We start from the raw sequence: 11,931 nt of genomic DNA on the forward strand, positions 1-11,931 counted from the left end.
CTCACGAGGTCCTGCTTTGTCCTGTAATATGATTACACAGATAGGGGGTCTACAGTGCAGATAACCCATTGTTCAGTGTTCATTGATCAGCTGCCACCTGGAAAATCACATCACAACACACACACCTGGTTTAGATCACATTTCAGCAAGCAGACGCAGGCAGGGGTTGACCTGTTAACGCAAAATGACCAATAGGATTACAAAGCATGAAATATTGTACCTCTGTCCAGGGTGGACATAGCCCAAGCAGATAAATGTAATGTGAAAACATAACTCGTGGTTCAGAGAATGGATTTCCTGCGGGAGCTCTGTCGCTCTGATCCCAGCGCTGTATGGTTTCACCTGTGCCCAGACGTTGAGTAAACTTCCTGTTGATTTTAAACAGTCCTCTCCTGTCTTCACTTCTTGCACTTTCAATAAAAGAATTTGGGGAAACTCTAACATATACTATGGTCATAAATATTTGAGTAATTTCTTGTGGCAAGTAAAATGACAGATAAAAGATCGATGTGAGGACTACACAAATATTCTCTTACAAAAAATATATTTTATTACTTTCAATTACATGTACAGCTCAAGCAGGGTAACAAACAATATTAACAGAACAACTATGAAAATACTAGGAAAAGAATGAATGAATAAATAAATACAAACACTAAAATGCATAAGGGGAATGACACATAAACACAAGCCAGAGATATATAAAAAGCAAAATAAGAACACAGATCATAAACTATATGGCACAGGAAGGAAAAAGAAATATGAATCACTGCTTCACAGATGTATGCTTCCCCCAACCAGGGTGTGCGATCCTGTCAGGGAAAGTTGAATGCCCTCTCCTCTTCATCATGATCATTTAGTATAATCAGGCAAATTTATTTTCTTACAGTACAATTTTACAAACTGTAACCTGGCAGTACCTGATTTAGATGCACATGATTACTTACTCTCAAAATGATCAATTAATATGAATAACACATTCTATGTCCTGTTTATTTATATTTCTCCCTCTTAATAAAACTGGATAATTTTCATTGTACAAAATTGTTATTCAAAGCATTATTAATGCTTTAAATAAATTCTCCATCAACTAGCTGCTCTACTTGGTCATTTATGAAATCACCACATAATTCCAGGAGAATGTAAAATTTTCAAAAATGTTTTCTTTCAGAGTGTGTACCATGCTTTTTTGTTTACAGGCTGCAGTTTGTTCTGCAGTGTTAAACTGAACCTCTCCCTCAGAAGTGGTTCCATCTCATCATCTGGTATGTCCTTCATATCTAAGACATCGACTCCTTCCTCTGGCTTGTAGGTGACCTCACTGTAGGTACAGCCAATCAGGGCTCGGAATCCTGTGGGTGTTTGCAAGGAGCAGATAGATTTACAGGTAAATAGTGAAGTAGGATCTGTCTGAAGTTTGTGGTTTGCCTCAAAGAAATGATCAGCCTCACGAGGCACCATGGTGAAGCAATAGATCTGTTTCGTTACTTTTCTGCTGACCAGACTTGATTCAGCAAATTCTGGATTGATGACCTCTGGCTTTCTTCCAGTCTTCTCCAGCACCCACATGTCCCCTTTGTCAATAAGACAAAAGACCCCTGCTGCCTGAGGTTGGTCCATTCCAGAGACGAGCTCCAGGGGCTCCCGCATTTGGGAAGACACTCCAAAGCTTACATCTGTTATATAAGCCTTTCCATCAATGACCACCTTGTTGATGAGGTGAGTGTCATCAAGGCCAAATTCATTGATGGTACTCTGGAAAACTCTAGAGCTCAAGGTCACAGTGTCATAGCCCATTTGTCTGAGCACCCAGCCAAACAGGGAGTTGTTCTCAAGGCACCAACCTCCACGACCGCTCCTCACTATCTTATTGAAAATTACCTCGAGGTCCTGGGTAATCCTTTCCCCACAGTGAATGCTGAGGTTTTCAAATGGAATTGACAGGATGTGCTTTTTGTGGATCAGCTTCAGTGTTGCCAGATCAGGTTTGTCATGAGAGCCATCAAACCCAATTCTTTGGAAGTACTCCTCCAAATTCATCATGCCTGTAAAAACAGGATATGACATGATTTTATAGCACTGATCTACCTGTTGCACACAATATTACATAGAGATGGGCAATAAAATGATAATGATATGCATTGCAACAGACATCCTCAGTAACAATAAGAAATACATATGTTTGTACGTAAGTTAGCTGCGTTAGGAAAGCACATAACTTTTAGTTGCATGAACAAACGGCAAGCTCTCTCCATAGTTCATAAACAGCCAGTGATAATATGGTGTGCAACAAGTGATAAGCAAGCAGCCAGTCATTTATTAGGTTTATATTTTAGTTGCATAGTCCACATGTCATACAACAGAAGCATCATGGAACACAAGTGATGAGTGCTAAAAGTGAGGAAGAAATGATCAATTTAAAAAAGACAGCTCATCCTACCAGTCTTTCAAGTGTGACCAAGAGTACAGTTGTGTGTAAATTGCATAGGAGAACTGTTCTAACCAGTAGTAGCCTGCTGCTAATAACACATGGCTCTCGTGGTTCTCTGTTAACTTTTTGGATAAACTGAGAAAATTAAGAGATACTGACATGCTACTGAAATCTCTGCCAGACTATTAATAGGCTATGCGCTTGTTAGGTGTGACATGACATTCCATTTCCAGGTCCAAACTCTCCCATACCCAAATAGCAGCACCTGTCTTCCTCTACACAATAACATCTTTTTTTTTCATGATCAAAGCATCACTGAGAGAATGACTGTGTTTTTAAGATTCAAATCAAGTAGTCAGTGCTGTTGTTCTGCCTGGTAGCATAACAACACTTTATTACAGTAATATTAAATAAATAAATAAATAAAAAAAAAAAATTCCCCACTCGCCCCCCACTTTGGGGCGGTCTTGTATTCCTTCCCCCCCACTTGGGTCCTCTACCAGAGGCCTGGGAGCTTAAGGGGCCTGCGCAGTATCTTAGCTGTTCCTAGCACTGCACTCTTCTGGACAGAGATCTCAGATGTTGTTCCTGGGATCTGTTGGAGCCACTCTCCCAGTTTGGGGGTCACAGCCCCCAATGTTCCTGTTACCATGGGGACCACTTGTGCCTTCACCTTCCACATCTTTTCTAGCTCTTCTTTCAGCCCTTGGTGTTTCTTGAGCTTCTCCTGTTCCTTCTTCCTGATATTGCTATGACTTGGGATTGCTACATCTATCACTACGGCCTTCTTCTTCTGTTTGTCCACCACTACTAGCCAGCCAGTGTGCATTACAACAGGAGGCAGCCCCATCCCCCAGTGTATTTTGTTGTCTCCTTCTCCTCATTTTGGTGTGCCAAGCAGCAGTTTGCTCAGTACTTCCCCCTGTGCTCGGGAGTAAATACCCATTTCAACTGCGACACTGAGAACCCGATGGCTGATGACACTAGCAAATTGCTGCCCAGAGTGAGGAGAAAAAGACAACAAAATCCACTAGAACAAGCTACAAAATGGGCTTTATTGGAAGTGTTTTCAAATATCTGGTCTACTTTTACTAGATAAAAGACTTTAACAGTGGCGACAAAGTGGTTGGTTTTGCACAATGTGCGTCTTGTTTGTTTGCCCATTTCTGTTAAAGCGTAACATAGCTGTCTACCGACTGATTCTGTGGCATGCACTGGGAAAATATTTCAATGAGGGATTATAAATAAGAGGAATCATAAATGTATATTCTTACATTCGTTAGTAGTGGGAGCTGGCATACATCAAACAACATGCACTGTGGTTAACTGATGACAGAAGCTCAAACTTGCTAGTAAACTAGGATATAACCATGTCTGAAGAAAATACTGCCTATAAGAGCATTGTTTCATCAGAAATATTAAGTGTACTGTCTGTCTCATTATTCCAACAAATCCATATGGCAGCCGGACATTGTATATTGGCAATTTAAATACATTTTGCAACAACAGGTCTTGATTGATTTTTCACTGCTGAAAAATATGTTTCCATCACCCTTTGCATCTGAATACCTATGCTAATGTGGTCATAATCATCAGTGAAATTCATGCCGGTTGACTTTCTTTTACACACACACACACACATATACATACATACATACATGCATATATATATATACACACACATATACATACATACATACACATATATATATATATACATACATACATACACACATATATACACACACACATATACACACATATATACACACACACATATACACACATATATACACACACACACACACACACAGTTGTACATTACACAGTTACACACACGAATAATTACTAATACTACTAGTTAATAAGTACTCCCTCAGAACAAAAGTGGTTTAATTTTTATCAGATGTCATTTTTCATTTTTAGTTGCCCCCAAGTTGACTAACAAAATTCTTTGTTGAGTCCAGCCCTAAAAACTACTATGGCTACATTATCCACCAGTTACAAGCTTGCAGCTAATGTTACACTAACATAAGATGCTAACCAGACTTACAACCCCAAATCAGAAAGAGCTGGGATGGTATGTAAAATCTAAATTAAAACATAAAATAGCAATTTTTAAATCATCTGTGACCCGTATTACACTGAAAACAATACAACAGCACATTATTTTATGATATCACATCAATTTTGTTCTTTGTTCAAAATAAACATTTCAATTCTGATGCTGCAACACATTCCAAAAAAAGGGTGGGACAGTTGCATTTCAGGGCCAGTAAGGCGGTAAAACAATGAAATGATGATTTCATTTCAAACAGGTGATGTCAGCGGGTGACTGCAATCATGATTTTTGTACCAAAGTGGCATCCAGGAAAAGCCAAGGGCCAAGCAAAGATGGGCCGAGGACCGCCAGTTTGCCAACATATGAGTGAGAAAATTACTGAAATGTTTCAAAACAATGCTCCTTAATGGAAGATAGCAAGGGATTTGGACATGTCACCCTCTACAGTGAAGAACATAATTAAAAGATTCAAGGAATCTAGAGGGATTTCATTCTGTAAAGGGCAAGAGCACAAGCCTAAGCTGGATTACTATGCTCTCTGCACTGCATCAAGAATCGTCACTCTTCTATAAGCGATACAACCACATGGGCTCAGGACTACTTTGGCACACCTGTGTCAGGCACTACAATACGTAGTTATATCCATAAACTGTACAACGTCAAAAAGGAAGCCCTATGACAACAGTGTCCAGAAGCACAGTCGACTGCTCTGGGCTCAGAGGCATCTGGGATGGACCATCTCATAGTGGAAACATGTACTGTGGTCAGACGAATCAGCATCTCAGGTCTTTTTTGGAAAGGATTTGACGCCGTGTTCTTGGGACCAAAGACGAAAAAGGCCATCCAGTCTGTTGCCAGCAACAAGTCCAAAAGCCAGGGTCTGTAATGGTCTGGGGTTGTGTCAGTGCCCTTGGCAAAGGTAACTTATTTATGTGATGGCATCATTAATGCTGAAAAATACATAGAGATTTTGGAGCAACATACGCTGCCTTCAAGACGACATCTTCTCCAGGGAAGCCCATGCGTATTTCAACAAGACAATGCAAAACCTCATATTGCACATTACCAAGGCCTGGCTGGGGAGGAAAATTGTGTGAGTACTGGACTGACCTGCCTGCAGTCCCCACCTGTCCCCAGTAGAGAATGTGTGATGCATTTTGAAATGCAAATTGTGTCAACAAAGACCCAGGACTGTTGCGCACCTTAAGACTTGTTTGCAGGAAGAATGGGACAAAATGACTCCTGACACATTTCATCACTGGGTGTCCTCAGTCCCTAAACGGCAATGTTTTTCTGTCCCTACTTGTTTAGGAGTGTGTTGCAGCATCAGAACTGAAGTGAGTGTTTATTTTGAACAAAGAATAACATTGATGAGGTATCACATCAAATAATGTGCTGCTGTATTGTTTTCAATGTAATACAGGACAAAGATGATTTACACATCACTATTTCCAGTTTTAATTTTGATTTTACATACTATCCCAACTTATTCTGATTTGGGGTTGTAGATTTATAAGCATCTGTATAGCATTTAAGCAGTGGTGGAAGAAGTACACAAATTGTTTACTTAAGTAAAAGTAACAATACTACCGTGTATAAATACTATTACAATTAAAAGTCCTGCATTCAAAGCCTTACTTAAATATAAGTATAAAAGCACTGGCATCAAGATATACTTAAAGTACCAAAAGTAAAAGTACTCATTAAGCAGAATGGCACATTTCACATTCATGTCCAGTATATAATATTGAATTATTGGATTATAATTGTTGATGCTCTATTGTGCGCATCACATTTGATGTTGCAGCAAGTAAAGGTGTGGCTCATTTTAACAACCTTGTATGTTTATAATATGAAATACCTCTGGGTATTTTGTGAATTTCTCACCAGGCATCAATAAAGTCTTGTGATTATATTGCATGTTGTATAGTTTATTGGTTCTGGAAAGTACCAAGTAGGCCTAACTAAAGTTATCAAATAGATGGTAAAAAGTATGAAGTAGCAGAAAATGAAATTACTCACAGAGATAGGGTACCTCAAAACTGTACTTAGATACTGTAGTTGAGGGAATGTAGGCTACTTTGTTACTTTCACCCACTTAAAGTAAAAAAATATACTAGAGATTGAATCCAACCTTTGTTCCCTCTGCCTTGTCATAAGTCATAATGTTGTTTTTTTGCAAAGTCATCTTGCAACGTGGCAACTTCTCACGCAATAATTCACTTTTTCTCAAAAAAAGGCTAATGGACATAGGATAGCTGAAGCTATACCAGAACATACCATGGAAGCTGAACGATATCCTATCTTGCTGAACCAAAAAGCTATTAATCTTATCGCCTTTGACAACGTCGATGAATGGTCAGCATTTCGCTCGACAGTTTAAACACATCAATTCATTGATCCTGTCTTTAATAACCGATAGAGGCATCTAAAAAAAACCATTACCTTCAGACTGTGCAGCTCTGTGTTGTTTCCATCAAACGTTGGAGCTCGAGTGTCCTCGAAATAACAGCTTCCTGTTGAATCGCCGCAAGAGGGGGCGTTAACATCCACTCACTCACGCAGACTAAAGAAAGTAAACCCCAATAGACGTTATGAAACAATTGATTACACTAATATAATTTTAAGTGTTCTTATATAACTACAGGCTGAATGATGTGTGAGAACAAAGTAGTCTACAGCTCAGTAACTGATAGGCTATAGTCCTAGCCTACTTACCACAGGCTACAGTTTACAGGTAAAGATTACGCACATGATGGTATTTTCATTATCTCATAATTTGTTTTCATTGTTAATACTAATTACGAAGTAGAAAGGTATAATTACCATGGTAGGCTATACGGGGAGCGAAAATTACAGAATAAGAGCAAACATAACAAGATATTAAAGACGTAAGCCTACAAAGAAAGTAAAGTTAGGCCTGTGCCTGGTTGTATTTCAAAAAGTTGGCTAAAAGAAAAATATTAGGCCTGCTACAATGTTTTGGTTTATTTGGTTGGCTACATGTACCATGATAAAATCTTTACTTTATCGTATCATTTTGGAAGCAGGTCATCTTTTAATCTTAGGGCAGGATGTTGATGCCTGAGCGCATCAGGCATGTCAAGATGTAGGTTATAGATTCCGAATACACCTTACACATGTATAGCCTCGTAGGCAAACACAGACAGTGGTCTGTAAGCAAATAGGCGAGTCTCAAATGTGAGTGAGACGGGAACACACACGCGGGAGGGGCTCTGTTCATTTGACCCACACAATCTGCTGGGACTTTTTGAGGGAGCTCCGTACGAAAAAGCACGCACAGCACCGACCAAGTAAGTGCATACGGGTGCTATCTAGTAGAGTTTTGAATGAGTGATATTGAACCGATATTTTATACATTTTCTATCCGTTGCTACCGACGGTGAATGCGGACTGTCTGTGTATGTCATAACACACTAGTTTGTCGCAGCAGTATTGCGTTCTGAATAAATACGGGAACGTGTGTCTTGGCTAGTAAAAAAATAACCCTGGGGTTAATGTATGGTAGCTGTTCATAGCCTGGGTAGAACTGTATTCAGCAAATACGGGAACGTGTGTCTTGGCTAGTAAAAAAATAACCCTGGGGTTAATGTATGGTAGCTGTTCATAGCCTGGGTAGAACTGTATTCAGCAAATACGGGAACGTGTGTCTTGGCTAGTAAAAAAATAACCCTGGGGTTAATGTATGGTAGCTGTTCATAGCCTGGGTAGAACTGTATTCAGCAAATACGGGAACGTGTGTCTTGGCTAGTAAAAAAATAACCCTGGGGTTAATGTATGGTAGCTGTTCATAGCCTGTGTAGAACTCACACAGAAGGTTTTATGATGTAAGTCCAAGGACGGCGAACTAGGCTAGAGATCGTGGGCTACGTTAAATAACGACGACTCGGCAGCATTTTTATATTTGAGTCTGTGACTGTAGAATTTTTACATTTATGACAGTGTTTCCTGAATTTGTTCTTTTATGATAGGCTACTACAGCTAATCATATCTCTTATAAACGTACAGGTTCGCCCTTCTGCAATGGAAAATGCGGACACAGACACGTTTTTAATAACTGGGGGATGTGGCTATTTTGGTTACCGGTAAGAATAATTTAATTTACCACTCAAAAGACGAATAATGTATTTAATGGTTTCGGGTATCTTGTGCTGTCACACTGCTTTACCACTACAAGGTGGCGCTATCAGACCAGTTGTTTTACTGACTACAACTGTGATAGATTTAGAAGTAGAAATATATGTATTTACTGTATTTTTGTCAGAGATTTACAGCAGTATTTAGTTAAAATAGAGAACTTGTGTTGAGTTTAAAGGAGAGATTAATCCATATTTAATAACTTTCCCCCTGCAGACTTGCATGCTCACTGCATAAAAAAGGAGCCAAAATTATTCTGTTTGACATAGTCCCTGCAAATCAAGAAGTACCAGAGGACATGGTGTTTGTGCAAGGTGACATACGTGACTATACACAAGTTGAGAAGGCCATCACAGGAGTGGATTGTGTCTTCCACATTGCCTCCTATGGCATGTCAGGTAGGGAGCAGCTGAACCGTCACCTTATTGAGGAAGTGAATGTTCAAGGCACACACAACATCCTGAAGGCTTGTGTTGAGCACGGCGTGTCCAGGCTCGTGTTCACCAGCACCTTCAATGTGGTGTTCGGAGGCCAAGTGATAGAGAATGGGGATGAAAGTCTTCCTTATCTACCTCTCCATCTTCATCCTGACCATTACTCTAGAACGAAGTCCCTGGCTGAGATGGCAGTGCTAAAAGCTAATGGCACAGTGCTGAAGGGTGGTTCTGGAGTGCTGACAACCTGTGCACTGCGTCCAGCGGGGATCTACGGGCCTGGAGAGCAGAGGCACCTACCCAGGATAGTTGGCTACATAGAGAAGGGTATCTTTAGGTTTGTTTATGGCAAACCCATCAGCCTGGTGGAGTTTGTCCATGTGGATAACCTGGTGTCAGCACACGAGCTGGCTGCAGAGGCTCTGACCCCGGAGAGGCAGCACTGCTCCGCTGGCCAGGCCTACTTCATCTCAGACGGCAAGCCTGTCAATAATTTCGAGTTCTTCAGACCTCTGATAGAGGGCTTGGGCTACCCTTTCCCCAGACTACGTCTACCTATCTCTCTCATTTACTTTTTAGCCTTTCTCACAGAAATGATTCATCACCTCATCAGCCCCTTTTATAATTTCCAGCCCCTGCTGACACGCACGGAGGTCTATAAAACTGGTGTGACACATTACTTCAGCATAGCAAAAGCTAAGGTGGAGCTCAGGTATGAGCCCCATGAGTACAACCTGGATGAGATTGTACAGTGGTTCAGAAGCAAAGGCCATGGGAAGAAACATCACAGCTCCTTCCTCAGTCGATTATTACTGGGCAGCCTGTTCGTTGCTGCCTTTGTTGCTGTGGCTCTCTCTTTTCTTCTAGTCGCTGGCAATTGATGGGCAGCAAAACCAAGAACATCATTATGCCAGGCCCCTGCTGTGTCAAGACAGTTCATAAATAGGTGTGCAGTAATATGTCAAGTTCCATGTACACGCTGTCTACAGACCAACCGTGAACGCTAACGGGACTTGAGCACCATCCCTTTAATATACCATCACATGTGAGAATGATCTTACAACTTCTTTATTATATTCTAGTTGTCATGTTTAGAGAGTATATGTCTAATGCTCCCTCTACTTTTGCACAACAGTTAGCTCTTGAAAGAAAATCTCTAGGGGCAAAGATTTTTTTGAAAATGTATCTTCTTATAAGAAAATACGAAAAAGAATGTTCTGAAAACTGTAAAAATAAAAGTCAAACGATGAATAATTGGTGATTTTGATTTTGTTAAGGTTGTGGATATGTTGTAATTATCAAATGTAAACATTTTCAGCCAAGTATAAGTCATGCCATTTTCAGCATGACTTATAAATACAGTCAACAAATACTACAAAGTGTACTATAATCTCCATTTCTGGCCATCACAGCAGATTTTTTTTTTCATTTTTTGGTTTCCTTTGTTATTTAAATGCAGAATCCACACTGTAGTCTGTTCAAGTGTTTTTTTTTTTACATATCAAAAACAATACATGTATAGAATGCAACATTTCTTTTATACTTGGGGTATCTTTCTACTTCATGTATTATTACCATTATCATAATATTCGTATTAGTAGCCTATCATAATCTGTATCATGTAGGCTACGAGATAGGGCGACATGCAATCTTTATACCACCAAAAGGTAGAGAAACTAGCGTTTTAAAAGGCTCTGCCCTCCTTATTACCGAATCACTGCAGCTTATTCCTGGTGTAAATGGAGCCGGACCAGGTGAGGCGTGTTTTGTGTGGTATTTTAGTCTGCCTGGGATGAATGCAGACATCCCCTTCTCTTTTCAGACCCGGCAGCTCCTTGCTGAGTTGGTCACAATCATTGTTTCTCTGCAGCATTAACCACATTCCAGAGAGGCGAAGCGCAGCCCGTCTCCATCCTCGCATTCCTTTTACGCAAACGAGTCCCTGTTGTGAAACGTTGTTTTGATTAAATTTTATAATGTTTGGTATACTCAGACTTATATACAGCCGATATTTGCAGCGTATCCGATTATCCAATATGTTTTAATTTCTGGCACAGTGAATATAGGAGAAATCTATGGGGAAAACCAACAAGGAGAAATTCCTCCGCGCAGCGCGCCATTGACTGTAAAGACCTTTCAACTTAACAAAAACTGAAGTTGATAAACGCATCTCTGTTGCCTGAAACTGTGAGAAAGAGTTTGTTTTTTCGGCAAAGAGGACAAAGCAGAAGTAGACGATGTGGCACACGGTGGAAGTTTCTGGGCACGTTGGTGCTTTTCTGTAAATGACCGACGTCTGTATCGCGGCGTTTTGTTTTGATTTCCATGTGAAATGCAATTAGTGCTTGGCGGTGTTCGCTAGTTCGGCTCGCGGAGCGCAGCTCTCTGAACTTGTTTGTCGCTTCGGGAGCACGACATGGAGCATTATCAGGAAGATTTGGGACTCCGGGCCACTAAATTGATGGAGGACCTTTCCGTGTATGATGCATATAAAGACGGGATGTTCGATGCAAAGAGAGACCTGGTGATTAAGCCCGATTTAGACTTTTCGGCTTCGGCTGTAGCAGAGCATAAAAGTAAACCAATGAATGGCACCTCTGTGCTTCACCAGCAGCATCACACAGTGGAGAATTTCACGTCTGGGAATAAAGTGTACAACGCGGCTCCAGTGCGCCCTGTGAATTGCAACCGGACCGTTCCTGTGGATTTTTGTGCCCCTCAAAGAGACGGAGGGTACGGCGAGGAAGGCTGCTGCACCATATCTGAAGTGGCTTTGCCGTGTTATACGGGCGCTTCCGAGAGGCTCAGGAGATACTCCCTGGAAGTGCAGGGCCACAGGTACAGCA

At 40.7% G+C, this 11,931-nt stretch overlaps 3 protein-coding genes across 7 annotated transcripts in view; 2 read left to right on the top strand and 1 right to left on the bottom strand.

Annotated features, from left to right (window-relative positions):
* Positions 1 to 574: 574 nt before the first annotated feature.
* Positions 575 to 7,039, bottom strand: LOC109955857 (arylamine N-acetyltransferase, pineal gland isozyme NAT-10-like). 2 transcript variants are annotated; one of them, XM_020592416.1, is made up of 3 exons: positions 6,939 to 7,039; positions 1,501 to 2,045; positions 1,268 to 1,352 (listed from the first exon to the last, which is right to left on the bottom strand). In XM_020592416.1, the coding sequence occupies exons 2-3, from the start codon at positions 2,041 to 2,043 to the stop codon at positions 1,338 to 1,340; spliced, it is 558 nt and encodes a 185-aa protein (XP_020448072.1). In that variant the 5' UTR covers positions 2,044 to 2,045; positions 6,939 to 7,039; the 3' UTR covers positions 1,268 to 1,337. The 2 variants fall into 2 exon arrangements, with proteins under 2 accessions (XP_020448071.1, XP_020448072.1); XM_020592415.1 differs by having other exon boundaries at positions 575 to 2,045; positions 6,939 to 7,023.
* A 52-nt stretch (positions 7,040 to 7,091) lies between these two features.
* On the top strand, positions 7,092 to 10,285 carry sdr42e1 (short chain dehydrogenase/reductase family 42E, member 1). Of its 3 annotated transcripts, XM_020592412.1 has the most exons (4): positions 7,824 to 8,241; positions 8,321 to 8,341; positions 8,523 to 8,599; positions 8,868 to 10,285. In XM_020592412.1, the coding sequence occupies exons 1-4, from the start codon at positions 8,200 to 8,202 to the stop codon at positions 9,964 to 9,966; spliced, it is 1,239 nt and encodes a 412-aa protein (XP_020448068.1). In that variant the 5' UTR covers positions 7,824 to 8,199; the 3' UTR covers positions 9,967 to 10,285. The 3 variants fall into 3 exon arrangements, with proteins under 3 accessions (XP_020448070.1, XP_020448069.1, XP_020448068.1); XM_020592414.1 differs by lacking the exons at positions 7,824 to 8,241; positions 8,321 to 8,341 and adding an exon at positions 7,092 to 7,230; XM_020592413.1 differs by lacking the exons at positions 7,824 to 8,241; positions 8,321 to 8,341 and adding an exon at positions 7,728 to 7,807 and having other exon boundaries at positions 8,868 to 10,283.
* The window catches only part of wtip (WT1 interacting protein), a 35,716-nt gene continuing 31,515 nt past the window's right edge, over positions 7,731 to 11,931 (top strand). Inside the window, exon 1 of one of the 2 annotated variants that reach the window (XM_020592410.1) lies at positions 7,731 to 7,807. Coding sequence is in view for 1 of the 2 variants with exons in the window: in XM_020592409.1 (XP_020448065.1) it covers positions 11,502 to 11,931 (430 nt within the window). In the remaining variant the exon portion in view is untranslated. Of the gene's footprint in view, positions 7,808 to 10,826 lie in introns of those variants that run through there. The other variant, XM_020592409.1, reaches the window with a different exon arrangement.

Source organism: Monopterus albus, unplaced genomic scaffold (genome assembly GCF_001952655.1).
Source record: "Monopterus albus unplaced genomic scaffold, M_albus_1.0 scaffold17.1, whole genome shotgun sequence".
NCBI classification, from domain to species: domain Eukaryota; kingdom Metazoa; phylum Chordata; class Actinopteri; order Synbranchiformes; family Synbranchidae; genus Monopterus; species Monopterus albus.

Coding starts and splice junctions, on each gene's coding strand:
- LOC109955857 (XM_020592415.1), bottom strand. CDS start 2,043: ATGATGAATTTGGAGGAGTACTTCCAAAGAATTGGGTTTGATGGCTCT.
- sdr42e1 (XM_020592412.1), top strand. CDS start 8,200: ATGGTAGCTGTTCATAGCCTGGGTAGAACTGTATTCAGCAAA. Junction 8,342..8,522: donor CACACAGAAGGTTTTATGAT/GTAAGTCCAAGG, acceptor ATAAACGTACAG/GTTCGCCCTTCTGCAATGGA. Junction 8,600..8,867: donor TGTGGCTATTTTGGTTACCG/GTAAGAATAATT, acceptor TTCCCCCTGCAG/ACTTGCATGCTCACTGCATA.